This window comes from Phocoena phocoena, chromosome 18 (assembly GCF_963924675.1).
Source record: "Phocoena phocoena chromosome 18, mPhoPho1.1, whole genome shotgun sequence".
Classification (NCBI taxonomy): Eukaryota; Metazoa; Chordata; class Mammalia; order Artiodactyla; family Phocoenidae; genus Phocoena; species Phocoena phocoena.
Window position 1 is genome coordinate 18,289,372 of NC_089236.1, and position 22,130 is coordinate 18,311,501.

The 22,130-nt window shown below is 37.8% G+C and overlaps 1 protein-coding gene across 1 annotated transcript in view; it reads right to left on the reverse strand.

The window, feature by feature from the left end:
* Positions 1-11,687, reverse strand: part of CDADC1 (cytidine and dCMP deaminase domain containing 1) — a 40,731-nt gene extending 29,044 nt beyond the window's left edge. Inside the window, exons 1-4 of the mRNA XM_065896157.1 lie at positions 11,516-11,687; positions 10,685-10,782; positions 4,234-4,308; positions 475-652 (exon numbers count right to left, since the gene is read on the reverse strand). Of these exons, the coding sequence (XP_065752229.1) occupies positions 475-652; positions 4,234-4,308; positions 10,685-10,782; positions 11,516-11,597 (433 nt within the window). The 5' untranslated portion in view covers positions 11,598-11,687. The remainder of the gene's footprint in view (positions 1-474; positions 653-4,233; positions 4,309-10,684; positions 10,783-11,515) is intronic.
* Positions 11,688-22,130: the final 10,443 nt, after the last annotated feature.

The following is a 22,130-nucleotide window of genomic DNA, read 5'->3' on the forward strand; positions in this document are numbered from 1 at the left end:
TGATGTCTGTGACTTCCAGGCCAGGGTTTTTAAGAAGCAGGTATGCCTTCTCTACTCTCTGTCTCTAGATGCAGAGGAGGCCAGAAGGATGACAGTAGCAACAAGACAGAAGATGCCTAGGCCCACAGATCAACCACATGGAGAATAGCTGTCTGCTGTTCAGCAACACTTGCACTGGGCTATTACATGAGTGATAAGTATCTAGTGTATTAAGCCACTGAAATGTTGATGTTTATGTGTTACAGCAGCTAGTATTAAATCTACCAATACACTGAGGGTCATCTAACTAGTTAGTGACAGAGCTGAGACCAGAATCCGTGTTTTCTGACTCTTCTTCTTACAGTACATCAAACTGTCTTCAGATATATATTTATATTTTTAAACTATCTCTGTGGTATTTAGGCAATTTGTTCCCACTGGATTTGTTCTCAGATAAATGCTATTAATCTCCAACAAAGCCTTATCTGCACTTACCATTTACAATCATTTTCAAACAAGCAGAACATGGTTTTCTGGAAAAATAAAGATCACAGTTTTTCAACCTTGACCCATGTTTTATCAGAGCGATTTTCCCAGCATGTAAATCTTCACTTGAACAGTGGAGACCAACAATTTTCATGTTTTTCACCACCACAAGACCAGTTCTCTTCACCTACATTAAGATACAAAATAATAATTTATTTTATAATTTATGTGATTAGTTATAATATCTAATGATCGTATCATGGATTATACTTGATTTATTAATAAAATGAAAGTTTTGTTTAATTCTTCATCTGAACACAGTTTGAACAAAAGCACATTTCTCATTAGGTCCAAAAATTTTTCTGAAAGTTTACTGTTGACTTTCTACCAGAAATTTTCTAAATCTAGGCTTTATTAACCAAACAATTATGCATTTAATTATCATAAATTTACCCTAGTAAAAAATGAATACATTTTAACCTAGTAAAGGGCAATAATGAAGTCCATTTGACTTGTTTCTTTTTTTTTTTTTTTTTAAATTTTATTTATTTATTTATCTGTTTGTGCCGGGTCTTAGTTGCGGAATGCATGTGGGATCTAGTTCCCTGACCAGGGATCGAACCCAGGCCCCCTGCATTGGGAACGCGTAGCCCTATCCACTGCACCACCAGGGAAGTCCCTGACTTGTTTCTTAATCTAGTCTAAGACTACTTAGTATTAAGCTTCTAGATAATAAGTAAAAACTTGGAAAACCCTGTGATTTTACACATGAATAAGTGAAGCCCAGAGTTTACATGATTCTCTGAAAGACCCATAGATGGTAAAAGGCAGAACTAAATCAGAGGTCATATTAAGTTTTCAAAAAAATTTTTTTTATTGAAGTATAGTTGATTTACAATGTTGTGTTAATTACTGCTGTAAAGCAAAGTGAGTCAGCTATACATATATATACATTCTTTTTTTTTAAAATATTCTTTTCCATTATGGTTTATGATAGGATATTGAATATAGTTCTCTGTGCTATACAGGGACCTTGTTGTTTATCCATCCTATATACAATAGCTTACATCTACTAAATTTTTAAATATTTTAAATACTGACTAAAATAAAGATAATTCTCAACTTCTTTCTAAAATTTGACTCTAACAATCTTTAGGACTATGGCAGTCTAGCCTAATGTGGTAGGACCCACCTCCTACAAATATACAGATTATTTATAATTTTAAAAATGTTTTAAAATGCATAGTCAAGCTCAAAAGAAAGGAAGACATAACCCTCAGGTGTTAGAAAGGAAGACAGAACTGAAAGCATAAGCAGTAAAGTGCAGCTATCTCAGCAGGTTCCCACCCACAGTAAGGGACTGGGCCGACTTTGCTTTAAGCCCCAGAGGCTGAGCACTGGCTGGAGTTCTGAAGAGTGGTTACTTTAAACCTAAAGTGTCCTAACTTATACAGATACTAATCAAATAAGCTGCTATAACAATATTAATATCAGATAGAATAGACTAAGGTTAAAAATCAGTTCTACATAAGCCACAAAACAGTCTACGCTGTTTTCACAGCAAAAGATCCTGAAGTAAGGAATGTAAACCTAATCCTTAGGTTCATACAGGATTTTATAATATGAGGGGGACTTGGGCTGAGAACAGTGTCTATTATTCCCTACTCCCTTTCAAAGGGATTTTACTCTACAGTTATTCCCAATAGGACACATTTGAAATCACTTTAAACATCAGTCCAAAGCTGTATTTACTAAAATAGTCAAGTTTCGGTTTCAATTATGAGTATAAATTTTTGAAACTATGGAGAATGATACTTTGTGAAATGTGAAGGAACAGAGAAGATTTCATAGAATTCCCTTTCAGAGGTAATCAACCATCTCCTAAACATTCTGGACATTTAAAAGGAATATAAAAATCCTTCCCTTACAAAATATATGTCCAAAAACAAAGATTAAATATGAAAGACCTACCTATACTGGCTTTTAAAATAAGCCTGAAATTTACCTTGACTCCTTTCCCCTCCCTATCCCAAAATTTCTTAAGAGCTTTATGTTCCTCAAACATAAAGTTTATGTTAGTATCGACTTCTAAATACTTCCAGCAAGCTTTTAAAAAAATTGCCACTGATGAGGCCTTATCAAAAGATCTCAGTAGACTAGAGCTCCTTTTACTTAAATGAACCAATTGTGACCAATGGAAATGGCTGCAATTAAATGATTTTAGCTTTAGATTTTCTAGTAGTTATGCAGACAGAAATAAAGCCAGAAACCCTGACCACAAAAGACTTTAAAAAAAATTATTCCTAAAAAATGGGAAACATACTCAACAATTTATTTTTTTATTGGAACAATCTTTTAGGCCAAGTTTATCACTTTTTTGTCTAGAGTCCTTTTCACTTCAGAAAATATCTTTTTTCTTTTTCCATTTTGTTTCTAGTTAAGGCCAAAATATCAAGTTTGAGACCAAGATTTTTCCATCCCAAACTGAAAACAAAACAAAACCAATAAAAGCCTAAGTTGCATTCCATTTCGATACTTCCACTTACTCCAACTCCCAGAAGACTGAATCTTTGCAGTGAATCACTGTTCTGGATCCTGATTTTGCTTCACTTCACTAACATCTTGGCAAGTGTCTATGTAATCCTAGTCACAGAGTTTTACATTAAAACATAGGCAAAAGAGGACAGTCTGGTTTGTACATGAAGTAGTACATTTACTTAAATGGCAATTCACGACTCTTTTCCCTTTTGCCTTTCTTATAATTAAAAACATCTAACTATTCTAAAATAAATTATTTCTATATTCTTTTGGGCATTTTAGAGACTCACTCTCAGAAATAGTCAGGAAATCTCCAGGAATGTACATCAGAATCATCAAGGTAACTTTTTTCAAAATATACATGTCTCCACTTCACACCCAATGAATCAGAATCTCTCTGGAAAACTCAAAAGATTAAAATAGCAAGGAAATACTATGCAATATTAAAAAGAACAAGGCTCATCTTGCCAGGTTTGGGCTTTGATTTTACCCTACTTACAAGCTAGTAAGTTAGCCTGTTACTGTTTCATGGATGCTAGCAGAAGACATGAAACTCCTGGGTCAGAAACAAAGGACTTTATGGTTCACAGCACAGCAAGCCATGTGACATCATGTTTGTGATGGTTCCCTTGCCCCCAAGTCCCACAAGGGGTCATGCAGATGGGTCCATATGGATTCCTGGACATGAAGCGGGTTGTGTTACAGGAGAGGAACACTGAGCTCGGGAATCTGTTATGTTTTATTGCAAATAGTGAGCAAACCTGCTCTATGTCCCAGAGGGAGACATTATCTCAACCCTCAAGGTTGCCTGTGGCAAACACAACTCTTGAGAAATGGCCTAGGTAAAGAACAGTTAGGGCCTTGCATTCTTGGCAAGACCAGCAGGATGTGTTGGAGTCTGAAAGAACATGAAGAGTGTTTCTCAACACATCTATGTAAACTAATATGGGAAGGTGAGAAGAGTTAAATTTGAAAAATTTTAAGAAAGAGCAAGATGTAGGAACATATTACAGAATACATAATCCCATCTGTTCTCCCTCACCACCCCCAACCTTTGGAGAGACATGTATAGTCTTGTAAATGTATGATTTTTAGAAGAGGATACAAAAACTCTCTTGGAAGTGGGAATGGGGAACTTGAGTATAAAAGAGACTTTTATTCTACTTTATACCATTCCTTTTGCTTTGTTATTATGAGCCTATGCTTTTTTTTTAAATCATAAAAATTCACCTGTTTTTTGTCAGTAGATACTCTGGCCATCTCTTCATTATCTCCTAAGGGTCCATGCTTTCCTTCCTCCCTTTCCTAATTAAACGCAGATTAAGGGGGGAAAAAAGATTAGTACATAAGATGTGATTAATTCAATATTTCCTATTTAAAGACTGGTTTCTTTGGCTGTGGCCATTTATTTTTTTCCTCGATGAAACTCTGTATTGACTTCCTGCTTTGTTCAGGTTCAAGTTCAGGCTACTCAACCTAGTAAATAAGGCTTTTATAACCTGGCCCCTGAATACTTTTCCAAATTACAGAAGAACTGAAAATAAAATTCTGTAGTTTAAGGTTTCAGAGTTGGGGCAGTTTTGAGCAATGGAAAAGTCCTAATGTGGCCATGGCTAAGAAGGACAAAAGGGGAATAGAGGTAAATTACCTGGCACTGGGAAGGTGAAGAACTATGTAGCAAGGATATGAACTATGGATTGTGGTAGGCAGAATAATGGTCCCCCAAAGACCTCCCAGTCCCAATCCCTGGAGCCTGTGGCTATGTTATATTACATGGCAAGGTTGCATACGGAATTAAAGTTGCGAATCATCTTGAGATGGGGAGGTTGTCCTGGATTATCTGGGCAATGTAATCACATTACCAGTGTAATCACAAGGGTCCTAAAAGTGAAAGAGGGAGGCAGGAGAGTCAGTGCTAGAGGGATGCAACATGAAAAAGCCTCATCCCGCCATTGCTGGCATTGAAGGTGGAAGAAGAGGTTCACAAGCTAAGGAATGTGTGCAGCTTCTAGAAGCAGGAAAAGGCAAGGAAACAGATTCTCCCTGAGAGTCTATAGAAACAGATTCTCCCTGAGAGTCTATAGAAGGAATGCAGCCCTGGCAACATTTTGATTTTAGTCTAGTGAGACCCATTTTGGACTTCTGATCTATAGAACTGTAAGAATATACATTTGTGTTGTTTTGAGCCATGAGCTCTGTTGACACTAATATAGGAATGTCCATAAGTCTCCTCTAAAAGTAAAACTTGAAGTAGAAAGTTTTGAACCAGGGGATAATTTCATCCATCCATCCATCCATCCATGCAACCAGTTTTTGAACATAAATTTTCTTAGCAGATTTATTTTTCATTTATTAATTCAACAAATATTTACTGAACCCTTTCTATGTGCCAGCCATAAACCCAGTTGCTCAGGATGCAGCTCTTACAGAGCTTATGATTTAAGAACACAGGAAAGTGATTATGAGGTAAGCAGATGACAGACTGAAATAGCAGAATCCTGTGAGCCCCAAAGGAGGTGTGATACGCAATAAATTGAAGAAAGTTTGAAAGTGGGAATGACAAACTCGGTGTATGCTGACCTCTTGGTTTTCTGAAACAAGGGCTGGATGCTAGAAAAGGAGTAACCTCTAAGAAATTTACAAGAAAAGCCATGTCCTGGGAATGAGGTTTCTGTTCAAGTAGAACCGGAAGTGGAGGAAGTAATTATGTTGGTAATGTAATTATGGGGGTGTGGATGGTAGTAGTGGTGATGCTGATTATATGTATGATAATAATAATAATACCTAACATTTACTGAGTGTTGGCCATGTATCAGGCCCTAAATTACCTCATGTAATCTTTACAAAAGTAGCTATGATTATTCCCATTTTGCAGATGAAGAAACTGTGGATAGAGATTAAATATCTCAAACATGGTTACATAACTAATAAATGGGTAAGCAAGGATCTGAGCCCCAAATCCATTGTCTTCACTGTTATCCTATATTACTTCTGTTCTGGAAAAGTACGTGAGGTCTTTCAGCATAAAGATAAGGTACAACACCAGAGGACACAATGGGAAGAGCTGGGAGAGAAAGACAAATATGCGATGTGCAGAGAAATATGAGGGAACAATGCAGTTATTCTAATTCTTACTAAAGTAACATTCAGGCAATTTAGGTAAGTCTTACTTAACTGAAATTTAAAACTATAAACCAGTAGGAGAGAGAACTATTTTTAAATGACAGCCATGTTCAACAGTACTCGATTTGTACTTCAAAACTTTTAAGTACTTACTTAAAAGTAAGTACTCAGAAGTCTCCTAAATAGTTTCTCTCCTACTCATTTATCTAGTTTTAGACTGGATTATTAAAAATTCTTTTTCTTTATACTCAATATATAACTTGCTGAACAATCCTCAAGGCACACTCATACACTGTAAATATTTGACAACATAGAAAACTCAGATAGTAGTTATATTCTGAAGTGGTTGAAGTTAATAATTCCATAAGACTGGTAAAAATGACAGACAATTTAAATGTTCAATAATAAGGGAATAAACATGTTACATTGCTACAATGGACTGTTAGGCAATCATTAAGAGGACAATAAAATGATAATAAAAACCATACAATTCCTAGAAGAAAACAGGTGGTAAGCTCCTTGACATAGATTTTGGCAATTTCTTGAATCTGACACCAAGAGCAAAAGCAACAAAAGCAAAAATAAACAACTGGGAATACAACAAACTAAAAAGCTTCTGCACAGCAAAAGAAGCCATCAAGAAAATGAAAAGGCAACCTACTGAATGGGAGAAAATATTTGCAAATCACATATCTGACAAAAGGCTAATATCCCAAATATATAAAGAACTCATACAACTCAATAGCAAAAACCCAACAAATCCAGTTAAAAAACGGGCAGAAGATCTGAATACACATTTTTCCAAAGAAGATATACAGATGGCCAACAGGTACACAAAAGGATACTCTACATCATTAGTCATCAGGGAAATGCAAATCAGAACCACAGTGAGATACCACCTCACACCTGTCAGAATGGCTATTATCAAAAAGACTAGAAGTAACAAGTGTTGGCGTTAGGGTGTGCTGAAAAGGGAGCTGTCAGGCACTGTTGGTGAGAGTGTAAGCTGGTGCAGCCACTATGGAGAACAGTATGGAGGGTCCTCTAGAAATTAAAAATAGAACTACAATATGATCCAGCAATTTCACTTCTGGGTATTTATCCAAAGAAGATGAAAACACTGACTTGAAGAGACATATGCACTCCCAATGTTCACTGAAGCATCATTTACTTACAAAAGCCAAAATATGAAAACAACCTAAGTGTCCATCAACAGATGGATGGATAAAGAAATTGTGGCACATATATACATACACACACAGTGGAACATGATCTAGCCATAAAACAATGAAATCTTGCCATCTGGAACAACACACAGGGATCTCAAGAGCATTATGCTAAGTGAAGTAAGTCAGACAGAGAAAGACAAATACCATATGATCTCTCTTATATGTGGGATCTAAAAACAAACAAACAAAAACTCCCAAGTTCACAGACACAGAGAACAGAATGGTGGTTGACAAAGATAAGGGTGGGGGTGGGAGAAATTGGTGAACTTTAAAAAAAAATTTAGTTTAAATAAACTGAATTTAAAAATAAAATAAAAATAACAAACACATAAAGTACATAGTATATGCCAAGCACTATCTAAGACCTTTACAAATATCAAGTCATTCATTTTTCAATAAAGGTTCCATGTAGTATGTACCAGTAACACTCCATTTTACAGATGAGGAAGATGACACAGAAAAAGGTAAAGTAACTCACGCAAGGTTACACAACTAGTAAGAGATGAAGCCAGGATTTGAACCCAGGCAAGCTAATTGCGAAACCACTGGCTACTCCCAAAGCATTAGACTAAGTTGCCACTCCAGTGTTTATGATAGTGTTACAGCATGAGGATTTTCCTATGTTAAGTGAAAAGGGCAGGATCCAGAATTAAATGATATCAAATGAGTAAAGGAAATAGAGAAAAAGGATTGAGAAACAACACAAAAATGTTAGTAGTCTCTAGGTGGTGGAATTATGAGGGATTTTTTGTTCTTCTGTCAATTTTATAAGTAATAAACATGGGGCTTCCCTGGTGGCGCAGTGGTTGAGAGTCCGCCTGCCGATGCAGGGGACACGGGTTCATGCCCCGGTCCAGGAAGATCCCACATGCAGCGGAGTGGCTGGGCCTGTGAGCCATGGCCGCTGAGCCTGCGCGTCCAGAGCCTGTGCTCCGCAACGGGAGAGGCCACAACGGTGAGAGGCCCGCGTACCGCAAAAAAAATAATAATAATAAACATGTATTACTTTCATAACACATAAAAATATTTTATTTTTAAAAAGACAAAGGTTTGTAAAGTATCAGAAGCAATGTTTCCAATACAAGTACTTGTGAAATTGCATCTTAGAGTTTCTGTGACTTAATTTGTATAGCAAAAGCAGGATAAATAATTTAAGTGAAACAAATTTATTACTTTAGCTTAAAGAACATTTTTCTTCTCTTAATAGGAAAAAGATCTTAATCAACTTTATGAACATCATGTGCAATTAATAGTGGAATTATTTATTTAATTTAATGTGCCTCTCTGCTGAAAAAGAACAGGATGTATTCTTGGGGTGTGTGTGTGCGTGTGTGTGTGTGGTGTGTGAATGAATTAAAATGAGACCAAATCTTGATACTAAAAAAGGTTCTTCAAAATTATTACTCAATTTGTAAAAAGCCCAGCTTTTAATTAATTAATTTATTTATTTATTTTTGCTGTACGCGGGCCTCTCACTGTGTGGCCTCTCCCGTTGGGGAGCACAGGCTCCGGACGCGCAGGCTCAGCGGCCACGGCTCATGGGCCTAGCCGCTCCGTGACATGTGGGATTTTCCCGGACTGGGGCATGAACCCGTGTCCCCTGCATCGGCAGGCAGACTCTCAACCACTGCGCCACCAGGGAAGCCCTATTTAATTTATTTTTAACTGAAATATACTTGACATATAAAATTGCGCAAAATTAAGGTGTATAATACATTAATTTGATACATTTATATATTGTAATATGATTGTCATTGTAGCGATAATTAGCACCTCTAGAGACTTTGCTAGTGGTCCAGTGGATAAGACTCCACGCTCTCAATGCAGGGGACCCAGGTTCAATCCCTGGTCAGGGAACTAGATCCCACATGCCGCAACTAAGAGTTCGCATGCCACAACCAGCAAGTCCACATGCCGCAACTAAGATCCAGTGCAGAAAAATAAAATAATAATAAAATAACAATAATAATTAGCACCTCTATCTCTTAGCATGTTTGATGATTATAATACAATATTGTTTTCTACATTCACTGCACTGTGCATTAGATCTCCAGGGCTTACTTACTACTCATACGTTTGTACCCTTAAACAACATCTGTCCCTGTCCCCCCGCCCCAGCTCATGGTAACCACCATTTTACTCTCTCTGAGTTTGGCTTTTCTAGATTCTACATATAAGTGAGATCATACAGTACTTGCCTTTCTCTGACTTATCTCATTTGGCATAATGTGCTCAAGGTCCATTTACAGTGCTGCAAATGGCAGGATGTCTTTCCTTCCTGTGGTTGAATAACACTCCACTGCAAAGCCCAGCTTTTTAAATGCACTTTTAAAAGGCTTAAATCTCTAAACATTTGCTTCTAATCTGTCTCTTCAAGAGAAATTTCATCAGCAAAAAACCAAAACAAACCAAAAAAAAGAAACCCAACAGCTTAGAAGTCTTCTACTTTCATAAAATAATACTAAGCTGTTAATAACTAGGAAGAATAAAGGACTTCAAAATCCATGAAGAAAATGAAGAACTTTCTCAAAGCCATTAATAATATGTGGAACCAGGGTGGGGGTTAAGGGAGTGGTTGAAAAATAGGGAATAAAAATGCATAACATTTTAAATAATGTTTTATTATTTATAAAACATTTTACATAGGTATTGGGAGAAAACTACTCCAAGAGATATCATTGTATCATGAAAAGTGAATTCCTTATCTACACACAGACCTTACACCCTTCACAAAAACTAACTCAAAATGCGTCATAGACCTAAATGTAAAATACAAAACTATAACACTCCTAGAAGATAACCATAGGAGAAAACCTAGGTGATCTTGAGTATGGCGATGACTTTTTAATTACCACACCAAAGGCATGATGCATGAAAGAAATCAATGATAAGCTGGACTTCATTAAAATTAAAAACTTCTCTGCAAAGGACAATGTCAGGAGAATGAGAAGACAAGTCACAGACTAGGAGAAAATATCATAAAAGACACATCTGATAAAAGACTGTTCTCCAAAATATATAAAGAACTCTTAAAACTCAACAGTAAGAAAACAAACAACATGATTAAAAAATGGGCCAAAGACCTTAACAGACACCTGACCAAAGAAAATACAGATGGCAGTCTGAGAGGGTAACTACATATTCTACTTTTAGACTGGAAAGAGAAACTATCACAGCTATGAATTACAAGTATCACACTAAACCATGAAGGTATTTTGCAAATTTGAAACCTTGTTGAGTTTAAGTGTGACCGAAACTAGAGCAATAAAATCAAATCGTAGACCACCGCTTGTCTAAGGGGAAAAACTGTCCAAGGAAACAAATTATACCTGACACTTTTGTCTTTGACTTTTGACTGATGGGAAGAGCTCCATCCAGAGACTGAGCAGAGTGAAAAGGTTGACTTTAGAAAGCCTTGGTATTTCACCTGCAAAAGAGAGGGCAAACACTTTAACATTTTACTAATGATGAAAATAAGAACTAAGTTCAATGCCACTTGGGTGCGGCAGCCTTAGCTCAGCTGTTTTAGCAGGTGGCAGAGCAAAAGGATTCGTGTGCAAGAGAATCAAAGTTCTCTCTTATCAGGAGACTGATTTCAACCTCCTTGCCGGCAACGTCTTCCAGCATTTTCCAAAGTTGGGACCTCTTTCACCCAGCAGAAAAAAATAGTACAGCTGATACACGTAGCTATGGGAACACTCCAAAAAAAGTTATGAAAAGTCCTTGCATTTGAGATCATCGTGGAGCAACCTTTACTTTGGACTGTGATGAAGCGCTGCAACAAGGGCAGTGGTTAGAACCCAGACCTAAAAATACGGTGACCTTAGAAGGAAAAGCAGTTGAAATATAGGAAAGCGTCGCGTGCGGTTAATTTTGAAATCGAATAAAAAACACAGTTTGGGGATTTTGCAGGCTCGTCGATCCCAGCTCCAGGTCCTGGGAGGAAAAGTAAAGGGGAGTAGTGAGCGCAACTTCAAAAGCCAGTGCAGCCGGGCCAAGCGATTCCGGTGACCGAGGTAGGGACGCGCCCAGGGCGGGGATGGGACACCCAGGAGCAGAAACGCAGGCGAAGACGGCCAGGCAGGGAACCCAGAGTGAAACGGCGGGAGACGCACAGAGGAGAGCGAAAGGCGAGTGGCGGGAGGATTCGGGGCACTCACCGGTCATGCTGCCAGTCTGGGTGCTGACTGACCGTCCGGCCCCCTCGCTCTCCAGATTTTGCATCTGTCCTGCTTCTTTCATCGCCAGCCCAGCGGCCTCTGCTGCCCAGGAAACCTCTCGCTGTCCTGCATGATCTTTGCCCCTGCTACCCCACTTGTCGCCTCCTCCCAGCAACTGTATAGCAACGGCCAACTCTGCGCGACCGAATGACGTAGGGTCCGGCGGCCATTTCCCGGCGCCCTGTGTGACGTCACGGCGAGGCGTGGGTGAGGCGACGCAAGGCTGCTCCTCCGGCGGCGACCGTGTGTGTAGGAAACACAACGCAGTAAATCATTTGACACTTGTATTTGACTGTGTTCGTAGGTTTTGCTGAAATCTGGTCGCTTGAGGATGTCTTGGCTCGAAGTCGCAAGTTGCGCAGACTCTCAGAGGGTGATGAGGGCTTCGCATACATGAGAGTTTTGGTCAGAGAACGAAGGAGAATTGAAATGGAAACCTGCCCAATCTGTCGTGGTCAAGGTCTTGGAGAATTTGGGAGACAAACGGGGTGGGAGCTGGGCGGTCCAGATTGTTATTATCCTCAAAGATTGGCCAGTCCTGGGGAACTTAGTGCCAGGGACCACCACAGGAACGTTCTGCTTCTTATTAAACACATGAAGACATTAAGAGGTAGAACTGTAGTTGTGGGAAAATTGAAGATAGGAGGAAGTGGCCCCTGGAAAATCTGAGAAGTACCTGGCATTGTGGACTTGTGCCCAGTGCAATTTATTATTTTATAAGTGTCCTAGGCATGACTCAAAATGAAGCCCCTCCCTCCACCAGTGACTCAGAGCCTGTTTTCCATCACCAACTTGGGCTATCACAACTTGAAATACTTAAAAATAGTGAGACACAAAAACTTCTCCGAGACTCTGAAAGCAAAAGCCAACATTATGAAAGTACATTATTTTGTAAAGGATTAAAGAGAGAATTTTCAGTGTTGATGGGTATGACTGTGGTTCATTAATTGTCACTGCTGTATAGTATTTCATTGTAGCTATATACCACAATTTATTTATCCATATTTGAGTCAAAAGACATTTGCACTATCTCCAGCTTTTTGCTATTGCAAGCAATGCTGCTTTAAACATTTTTGTATATGTTCCTTATGTTCATATGGAAGAGTTTCTTTAGGGACTACACTTAGGAGTCGAATTCTTGAGTTGTTGTTGTCAAGTTTCCCTGATAATGCTGAAAATTTTTCCAGAGAGATTGGGCCAATTTACATAGCTGTATATCCCCACTAATTCTTGGTATTGTCAAACTTTTAATGTTTACCAATCTGGTTGGCATAAAATGATATCTTGTGGTTGTGATTCCCCTGATTTCTACTTAGATAGATTGGCTATACATGTGTCCTCTCTATGAAATACCTGTTAACCATTTTCCATTTGGTAGTTATTTCTTATTCATTTGTAAGCATTTTTTATACATCCTGGATATTCATTCTCAGTTGGGTATGTGTACGGTAAGTATCTTCTCCCCATTTGTCACTTGCTTTTTCACTTAATGATGTTTTTCAGTGCATAGTTCTTTATTTTAATGTGCTAAATATACAAATAATTTTCTTAAATGGGTTTTGTATCTTTTTAAAAAGCATTTTCTACCCAAGGTTATAAATTATTTTTATTTTTCTATGTCAGTTATACCTCCATTTTTAAAAAATAACTTTTATATTTCCTCTAAAAGCCATACGTTTTTCCTTTTATATTTGTATTCTCATTCATCTAGAATTTATTTTTGTGTATGATGTAAGGTAGGGATCCAGTTTTTTTTTTTTTTCTTTTTTTTTTAAACATCTTTATTGGGGTATAATTGCTTTACAATGGTGGGGATCCAGTTTTTTTTCCACTTGGATAATCAGTTATCCCAGCACTATTTTCTCATTGATCGACAGTGTCACCTCTGTCATGTATCAGATTTCCATATACACATGAGTCTGTTTCTGGGTTCTATATTGTATATCATTGGTTGATTACACCTCTGCCCCCTTACCACCCGCCCCAAACACCTTATTTTCTTCAGGAATATCTTGGTTATTCTCTCTCTTTTTAAAAATGTTTTAAAAAATATTTATTTAGGCTGTGCCGGGTCTTAGTTGCGGCATGCAGGATCTTCGTTACAGCATGTGAGATCTTTAGTTGTGGCATGCGGGCTTCTTAGTTGCGGCATGCGGACTTCTTAGCTGTGGTGTGTGGACTCTTAGTTGCAGCATGCCTGCAGGATCTAGTTCCCCAACCAGGGATTAAACCCAGGCCCCCTGCATTGGGAGTGTGGAGTCTTAACCACTGGACCACCAGTGAAGTCCCTCTTGGTTATTCTTGACCCTATAATCTTCCATGTAAGTTTTAGAATCATGGTGTCACATTCCTCAAAAAGTTCCCCTGACATGTTGATTGGAAGTGAATTGAATTTATAGATCAGTTTGAGATATAGAGGCTTCCCATCCCTGAACATGGTGTATCTGTGTTAACTTTGTATATTGGGTTTTTCAAAAGGTTTTAAAATTTTTCTCCACAAAGATTCTGCATATATTTTACGATTTAATCTTATGTTTTGTTGCTCTTATAAATAACATCTTTTTAAAAGTTGTATGTATTTGTGCCTAATATATAGAAATGCAAGTGATTTTTATATATTAATATTAAGCAATCTTGCTAAATTTTATTAATTCTAATACTATTTATTTTTAGTTTCTTTTGTTTTCTAGACTGAACCTATATTATCTATAAATAATGAAAATTTTATTTGTATCTTTCTAATCTTCAAACCTTTTATATCATTTTCTTGTCTTACTGCACTTTAGAATCGCTAGGGAAATGTTGAGTAGAGATAAAGGCACAGGCATCTTTTCTTGTTCCTGATTTTAGAGGAAACTATTTTATGTTAAACTTTAAAGTATGGTTTTTGCTGTAGGCTTTTGATAGCTGTCCTTTATCATATTATGCAAATTCACTTATATTTATTTTTTTAATCAGATGTTGAACTTTATTAAATGCTCACGGTAGATGCCTCTAATCAGCTTAAGAAAGGTCCTTTCTCTACTGTCTTGCTGAGAATTATTATCATGAATGGATGTTGAGTATTATCAAATGCATTCTCTGCATCTAATAATATGATCCTATACTTTTTCTCCCTTAATCAATTAATGTGGTGAATTATACTAAAAGATTGCTTAATGTTAAACCAGCCTTGTGTTCCTTTGGTAGACCCATCTTGGTCATTATGGGTTTTTATTTTATTCATTGCTGGATTAAATTTGCTAATATCCTATTAAGATTTTTGAATCTGTGTTCATGAGTGAGCTTAGTGTGTAATTTACCATGGTCTCTTTGGTTTTGATGTCTTGATTAGGGCAACCTCTTAAATGAGTTGGGTAGTGTTTCCTATTTTTCTTTTCTCAGGAAGAAGTTGTGTAAGATTGGAATTATTTGTTCCTTGAACGTTTATTAAAATTCTCTTGGAAAAGCCATTTGAGCCTAGTGTCTTCTAAATGGAAAAATATTTCACTACTAATTCAATTTCTTTATTGGTTAAAGAACTACTCAGACTGTCTATTTCTTCTTGGTGAGTTTTTGGTACGTTATATTTTTCTCAAAATTTTTACGTACTACTAAATTACCCACCAATCATGGATCCTTTGCCTGTTACTTCACCTCTTGTCAGTACGAAGAGCTCCCATATCCTCTCCCCAAATTTTCAGTTTTCAACATTTTACTACATTTACACTATCTTTTATAATTCTTTCTCTCTCTCTTACCTTTGCACACCACTCCCCCTCATTCTTTTTTATGAATCATTTGAGAGCAGGTTAAAGACAGTATACTCAATTCCACCCTGCCCCCAAATAAGGACTCTAACTCATGCTAATTCATCCATCCAAAACAAGAAATCACCATCGATTGGACACTACTGTTCAACCCACAGGCCCTTTCAAATTTCAAAAAGTGTTTCAACGTGTCATTTTCCTTTCTGGTCCAGCATCCCATCCAGAATCACTGAGTTTTGCATCTTGTTAATTTCCTTCAACCTGGAACATTTTCCTCAGTCTTTCCCTCTGTTTCACAACATTAACAGTTTTAAAGGGTACAAGCTTTTCATTCTGTAAGATTTCTGTCAACGAGGGTCATTCTGAGGTTTCCTCACAACCAGACGCAGATGGGAATGCTGCAGAAGATGCTGTGCTGTTTTCCATGGATGACCTCAGGAAGCAACTCTGTGTTAACTCATCCCACCCCTGGTGATGCCAACCTCAGTCATCTGGAAAGTTAGTGCCTGTCAGTTTTCTACACCATAAAGTCATTATTTTCCCTTTGTAATTTGTAAGTATTTTGTGGGGAGATACTCCCAAAACTATACCAATACCCTATATATGTTAAACCCGCATGCACCAACTTTAACATCTATTGGTGATTCCCACATGAATTAACTACCATCATGACGGTTGTCCGATTGTGATTTTCTGTTTCCATCATTTCTTCTACATGTAGTAGTTGTCATTCTACTATAAGGAAGAGCTTTGCCCTCCTCCTCATTCATTTGTTTATTCATGTATATCAGATTGGATTTGTGAATTCCTATTTCATTCAGTGGCCTGTAATCTGTTATTTATTTTAATCCTCAAATTGTCCCACATTTGGCTGATAAAATCCCCTACAAGTTGACTCCTTTATTCTTTTGATGTGACCCTATCATTCTTTGAGCATTTTCTTACATTCTGGTGTAAGAAGATGCTCCAGGCTCATCATGTTCCTTCCCTGCCCCAGACCTGGAATCAACCATTCCCCCAAGTAGCCCTGGTTCCTCTTAGTGTTTTTTTTTTAATTTTTATTGAAATATAGTTGATTTGCAATGTTGTGTTAGTTTCAGGTGTACAATAAAGTGATTCAGTTATATATTCTTCTGTTTTTTTTAACATTCTCTTCCATTTTAGGTTTTTACAAGATATCGAGTATAGTTCCCTGTGCTAAACAGTAGGTCCTTGTTGGTTATCTATTTCATACATAGTAGTATGTATATGTTAATCCCAAACTCCTAATTTATCCCTCCCCCTCCTCTTTCCCCTTTGGTAACCAAAAGTTTGTTTTCTATGTCTGTGGGTCTGTTTCTGTTTTGTATATAAATTCATTTGTATCATTTTTTTTTAGGTTCCACATATAAGCTGTATCATATGATATTTGTTTTTCTCTGGCTTACTTCACTTAGTATGAAGTGAATCTCTAGGTCCATACATGTTGCAGCAAATGACATTATTTCATTCTTTTTTATGGCTGAGTAATATTCCATTATATATATATATATATGTATATGTATACACACCACACCTTCTTTATTCATTCATCTGTTGATGGACATTTAGGTTGCTTCCATGTCTTGTAAACAGTGCTGCTGTGAACACTGGGGTGCAAATATCTTTTCAAATTATGGTTTTCTCCGAGTATATGCCCAGGAGTGGGATTGCAGGATCATGTGGTAGCTCTATTTTTAGTTTTTTAAAGAACATCCATACTGCTCTCCATAGTGGCTGTACCAATTTACATTCCCACCAACAGTGTAGGAGAGTTCCTTTTTCTCCACACCCTCTCCAGCATTTATTATTTGTAGACTTTTTGATGATGGCTGTTCTGCCCGGTGATACCTAATTGTAGTTTTGATTTTCATTTCTCTAATAGTTAGTGATGTTGAACATCTTTTCATGTGCCTTTTGGCCATCTGTATGTCTTTTTGGAGATGTCTATTTAGATCTTCTGTCCATTTTTTGATTGGGTTGTTTGTTTGGTTTTTTTTTTTTTGATATTGATCTGTATGAGCTGTTTGTATATTTTGGAGATTAATCCCTTGTTGGTTGCATCGTTTCAAATATTTTCTCCCATTCTGTAGGTTGTCTTTTTGTTTTGTTTATGGTTTCCTTTGCTATGCAAAAGCTTTTAAGTTTAATTAGGTCCTATTGGTTTATTTTTGTTTTTATTTCCATTACTCCAGGAGATGGATCCAAAAAGATATTGCTGTGATTTATGTCAAAGAGTGTTCTGCCTATGTTTTCTTCTAGGAGTTTTTTTTAAATTAATTACTTTATTTGTTTTTATTTTTGGCTGTGTTGGGTCTTCATTGCTGTGGTGCAGGCTTCCTCTATTTGTGGCAAGCAGGGGCTACTCTTCATTGCAGTGTGCAGGCTTCTCATTGTCGTGGCTTCTCGTTGCATAGCATAGGCTATAGGTGCGTGGGCTTCAGTAGTTGTGACATGCGGACTCAGTAGTTGTGGCTCGTGGGCTCTAGAGCGCAGGCTCAGTAGTTGTGGCGCATGGGCTTAGTTGCTCCGTGGCATGTGGGATCCTCCCGGGCCAGGGATCAAGCCCATGTTCCCTGCATTGGCAGGTGGATTCTTAACCACTGCACCACCAGGGAAGCCCCTCTTCTAGGAGTTTTATAATATCTGGTTTTACAGTCAGGTCTTTAATCCACTTTGAGTTTGTTTTTGTGTATGGTATTAGAGAATGTTCTAATTTCATTCTTTTACATGTAGCTGTCCAGTTTTCCCATTACCACTTATTGAAGAGACTGTCTTTTCTCCATTGTATATTCTTGTCCCGTTTGTTGTAGATTCGTTGACCATAGGTGTGTGGGTTTATTTCTGGGCTTTCTATCCTGTAGCATTGATCTATATTCCTGTTTTTGTGCCAGTACCATACTGTTTTGATTATCATAGCTTTGTAATATAGTGTGAAGTCAGGGAACCTGATTCCTCCAGCTCCATTTTTCTCTCTCAAGATTGCTGTGGCTATTCAGGGTCTTTTGTGTTTCCATACAAATTTAAAAAAATTTTTGTTCTAGTTCTATGAAAAGTGCCATTGGTAATTTGATAAGGATTGCATTGAATCTGCAGATTGCCTTGGGTAATACAGTCATTTTGACAATATTGATTCTTCCAGTCCAAGAACATGGTATATCTTTCTGTTTGTGTCACTTTCAATTTCTTTCATCAGCATCTTATAGTTTTTGGAGTACAGGTCTTTTGCCTCCTTAAATGGGTTTATTCCTAGGTATTTTGTTCTTTTTGATGCAGCGGTACATGGGATTGTTTTGTTAATTTCTCTTTCTAATCTTTTGTTGCTAATGTATTGAAATGCAACAGATTTGTATATTAATCTTGTATCATGCAACTTTATCGAATTCATTGTTGAGCTCTAGCAGTTTTCTGGTAATGTGTTTAGGTTTTCTATGTGTAGTATCGTGTCATCTGCAAACTGTGACAGTTTTACTTCTTTTCCAATCTGTATTCCTCTTATTTCTTTTTCTTCTCTGATTGCTGTGGCTAGGACTTCCAAAACTATGTTAAATAAAAGTGGCAAGAGTGGACATCCTTGTCTTGTTTCTGATTTTTGAGAGAATGTTTTCAGCTTTTCACCATTGAGTATGATGTTAGCTGTGAGTTTGTCATATATGGCCTTTATTGTGTTGAGGTAGGTTCCATCTATGCCCACTTTCTGGAGAGTTTTTATCATAAATGGATATTGAACTTTATAAGAAGCTTTTTCTGCATCTATTAAGATGATCATATGATTTTTATTCTTCAATTTGTTAATGTGATATATCACACTGATTGATTTGCAGATATTGACAAATCTTTGCGTCTCTGGGATAAATGCCACTTGATCATGGTATACGATCCTTTCAATGTATCATTGGATTTGGTTCAGTAGTATTTTGTTGAGGTTTTTTTGTGTCTATGTTCATCAGTGATATTGGCCTGTAATTTTCTTTTTTTGTGGTATCTTTGTCTGGTTTTGGTATAAGGGTGATCGTGGCCTCATAGAGTAAGTTTAGAAGTGTTCCTTCCTCTGCAATTTTTTGAAATACTTTCGGAAGGATGGGTGTTAACTCTTCTCTAAATGTTTGATAGAATTCGCCTGTGAAGCCATCTGGCCCTGGACTTTTGTTTGTTGAGAGTTTTTCAATCACAGATTCAATATTAGTACTTGTAATTGGTCTGTTCATATTTTCTCTCTCTTCCTGGTTCAGTCTTGGGTGATTGTACCTTTCTAAGAATTTGTCCATTTCTCCAGGTTATCCATTTTCTTGGCATGTAGTTGCCTGTAGTAATCTCTTATGGTCCTTTTTATTTCTGTGGTGTTGGTTGTAACTTCTTCTTTTTCATTTCTAGTTTTATTGATTTGGGCCCCCCTCCCTTTTTTTTCTTGATTTGTCTGGCTAAAGGTTTATGAATTTTATTTATCTTATCAAAGAATCAGCTTTTAGTTTCTTTTTTTTAATATCTTTTTTTTTTTTTTTTTTTTGCGGTACGCGGGCCTCTCACTGCCGTGGCCTCTCCCGTGGCGGAGCACAGGCTCCAGACGCGCAGGCTCAGCGGCCATGGCTCACGGGCCCAGCCGCTCCGCGGCACGTGGGATCCTCCCGGACCAGGGCACGAACCCGCGTCCTCTGCATCGGCAGGCGGACTCTCAGCCACTGCGCCACCAGGGAAGCCCTAATATCTTTATTGGAGTATAATTGCTTTGCAATGGTGTGTTAGTTTCTGCTTTATAACAAGGTGAATCAGTTATGCATATACATATGTCCCCATATCTCTTCCCTCTTGCATCTCCCTGCCTCCCACCCTCCCTATCCCACCCCTCTAGGTGGTCACAAAGCACCGAGCAGATCTCCCTGTGCTATGCGGCTGCTTCCCACTAGCTATCTATTTTACGTTTGGTAGTGTATATATGTCCATGCCACTCTCTCACTTTGTCCCAGCTTACCCTTCCCCCTCCCCGTTTCCTCAAGTCCATTCTCTAGTAGGTCTGTGTCTTTATTCCCATCTTTCCCCTAGGTTCTTCATGACCATTTTTTTAGATTCCATATATATGTGTTAGCATACGGTATTTATTCTTCTCTTTCTGACTGACTTCACTCTGTTTGACAGTCTCTAGATCCATCCACCTCACTACAGCTTTTAGTTTCATTGATCTTTGCTATTGTTTTCTTCATTTCTATTTCATTTATTTCTGCTCTGATCTTTATGATTTCCTTCCTTCTATTAACTTTGGGTTTTGTTTGTTCTTCTTTATCTAGTTGCTTTAGGTTTAAGGTTAGGTTGTTTATTTGAGATTTTTCTTGTTTCCTGAGGTAAGTTTTTGTCACTATAAACTTCCCTTGTGGAACTGCTTTTGCTGCATCCCATAGGTTTTGGATTGTCGTGTTTTCATTTTTATTTGTCTCTAGATATGTTTCTGTTTTTTCTTTGACTTCTTCAGTGATCCATTGGTTGTTTAGTAGCATGTTGTTTAGCCTCCACGTGTTGGTGTTTTTCGCAGTTCTTTTCTGTAGTTGATTTTTTTTTTTTTTTTTTTTTTTTGTGGTACGCAGGCCTCTCACTCTTGTGGCCTCTCCGTTGCAGAGCACAGGCTCCAGACGTGCAGGATCAGCGGCCATGGCTCACGGGCCTAGCTGCTCTGTGGCATGTGGGATCTTCCCGGACCGGGGCACGAACCCATGTCCCCTGCATCGGCAGGCGGACTCTCAACCACTGCGCCACCAGAGAAGCCCCTCTGTAGTTGATTTTTTTTTAAATTTATTTATTTATTTGGTTGCACTAGGTCTTAGTTGCGGCTCACAGGATTCATAGTTGCGGCTCACAGGATTCATAGTTGCAGCTCGCAGGCTCCTTAGTTGCGGCATGTGAACTCTGAGTTGCAGCATGCGTGTGGGATCTAGTTCCCTGACCAGGGATCAAACCCAGCCTCCCCCTGGAGTGTGGAAGTTCTATCCACTGTGCCACCAGGGAAGTTCCTTGTAGTTGATTTCTAATCTCATAATGTTGTATTTGGAAGATATGCTTGATTTCAGTTTTCTTAAATTTACCAAGGCTTGCTTTGTGGCACAGCATGTGATCTATCCTGGAGAATGTTCCATGTGCACTTGAAAAGAATGTGTATTCTGCTGCTGTTGGATGGAGTGCTCTATAAATTTCAATTAAGTCCATCTGGTCTAATGTGTCATTTAAGGCCTCTGTTTCCTTATTGATTTTCTGTCTGGATAATATGTCCACTGTTGTAAGTGGGGTGTTAAATTCCCCCACTGTTATTGTGTTACTGTCAATTTCTCCTTTTATGTCTGTTAACATTTGCCTTATATATTGAGGTGCTCCTATGTTGGGTGCACATATATTTCCAATTGTTGTTATCTTCTTCTTGATTTGATCCCTTTATCATTATGCAGTGTCCTTCTTTGTCTCTTGTAACAGTTTTTATTTTAAAGTCTATTTTGTCTGATATGAGTATTGCTACTCCAGCTTTCTTTTGATTTTCCATTTGGATGGAATACCTTTTCCCATACCCTCACTTTCAGTTTCTATGGGTCTCTAGATCTGAAGCAGGTCTCTTGTAGAAAGCATATATACAGGTCTTGTTCTTGTATCCATTCATCCAGTCTTTCTCTTTTGGAAATAGAGCATTTAATCTGTCTACATTTAAGGTAATTATCAATATGTATGTTCTTATTGCCATTTTGTCAATTGTTTTGGATTTGTTTTTGTAAGTCTTTTTTCTTCCTTTCCTCTTTTGTTCTCTTCTCTTGTGA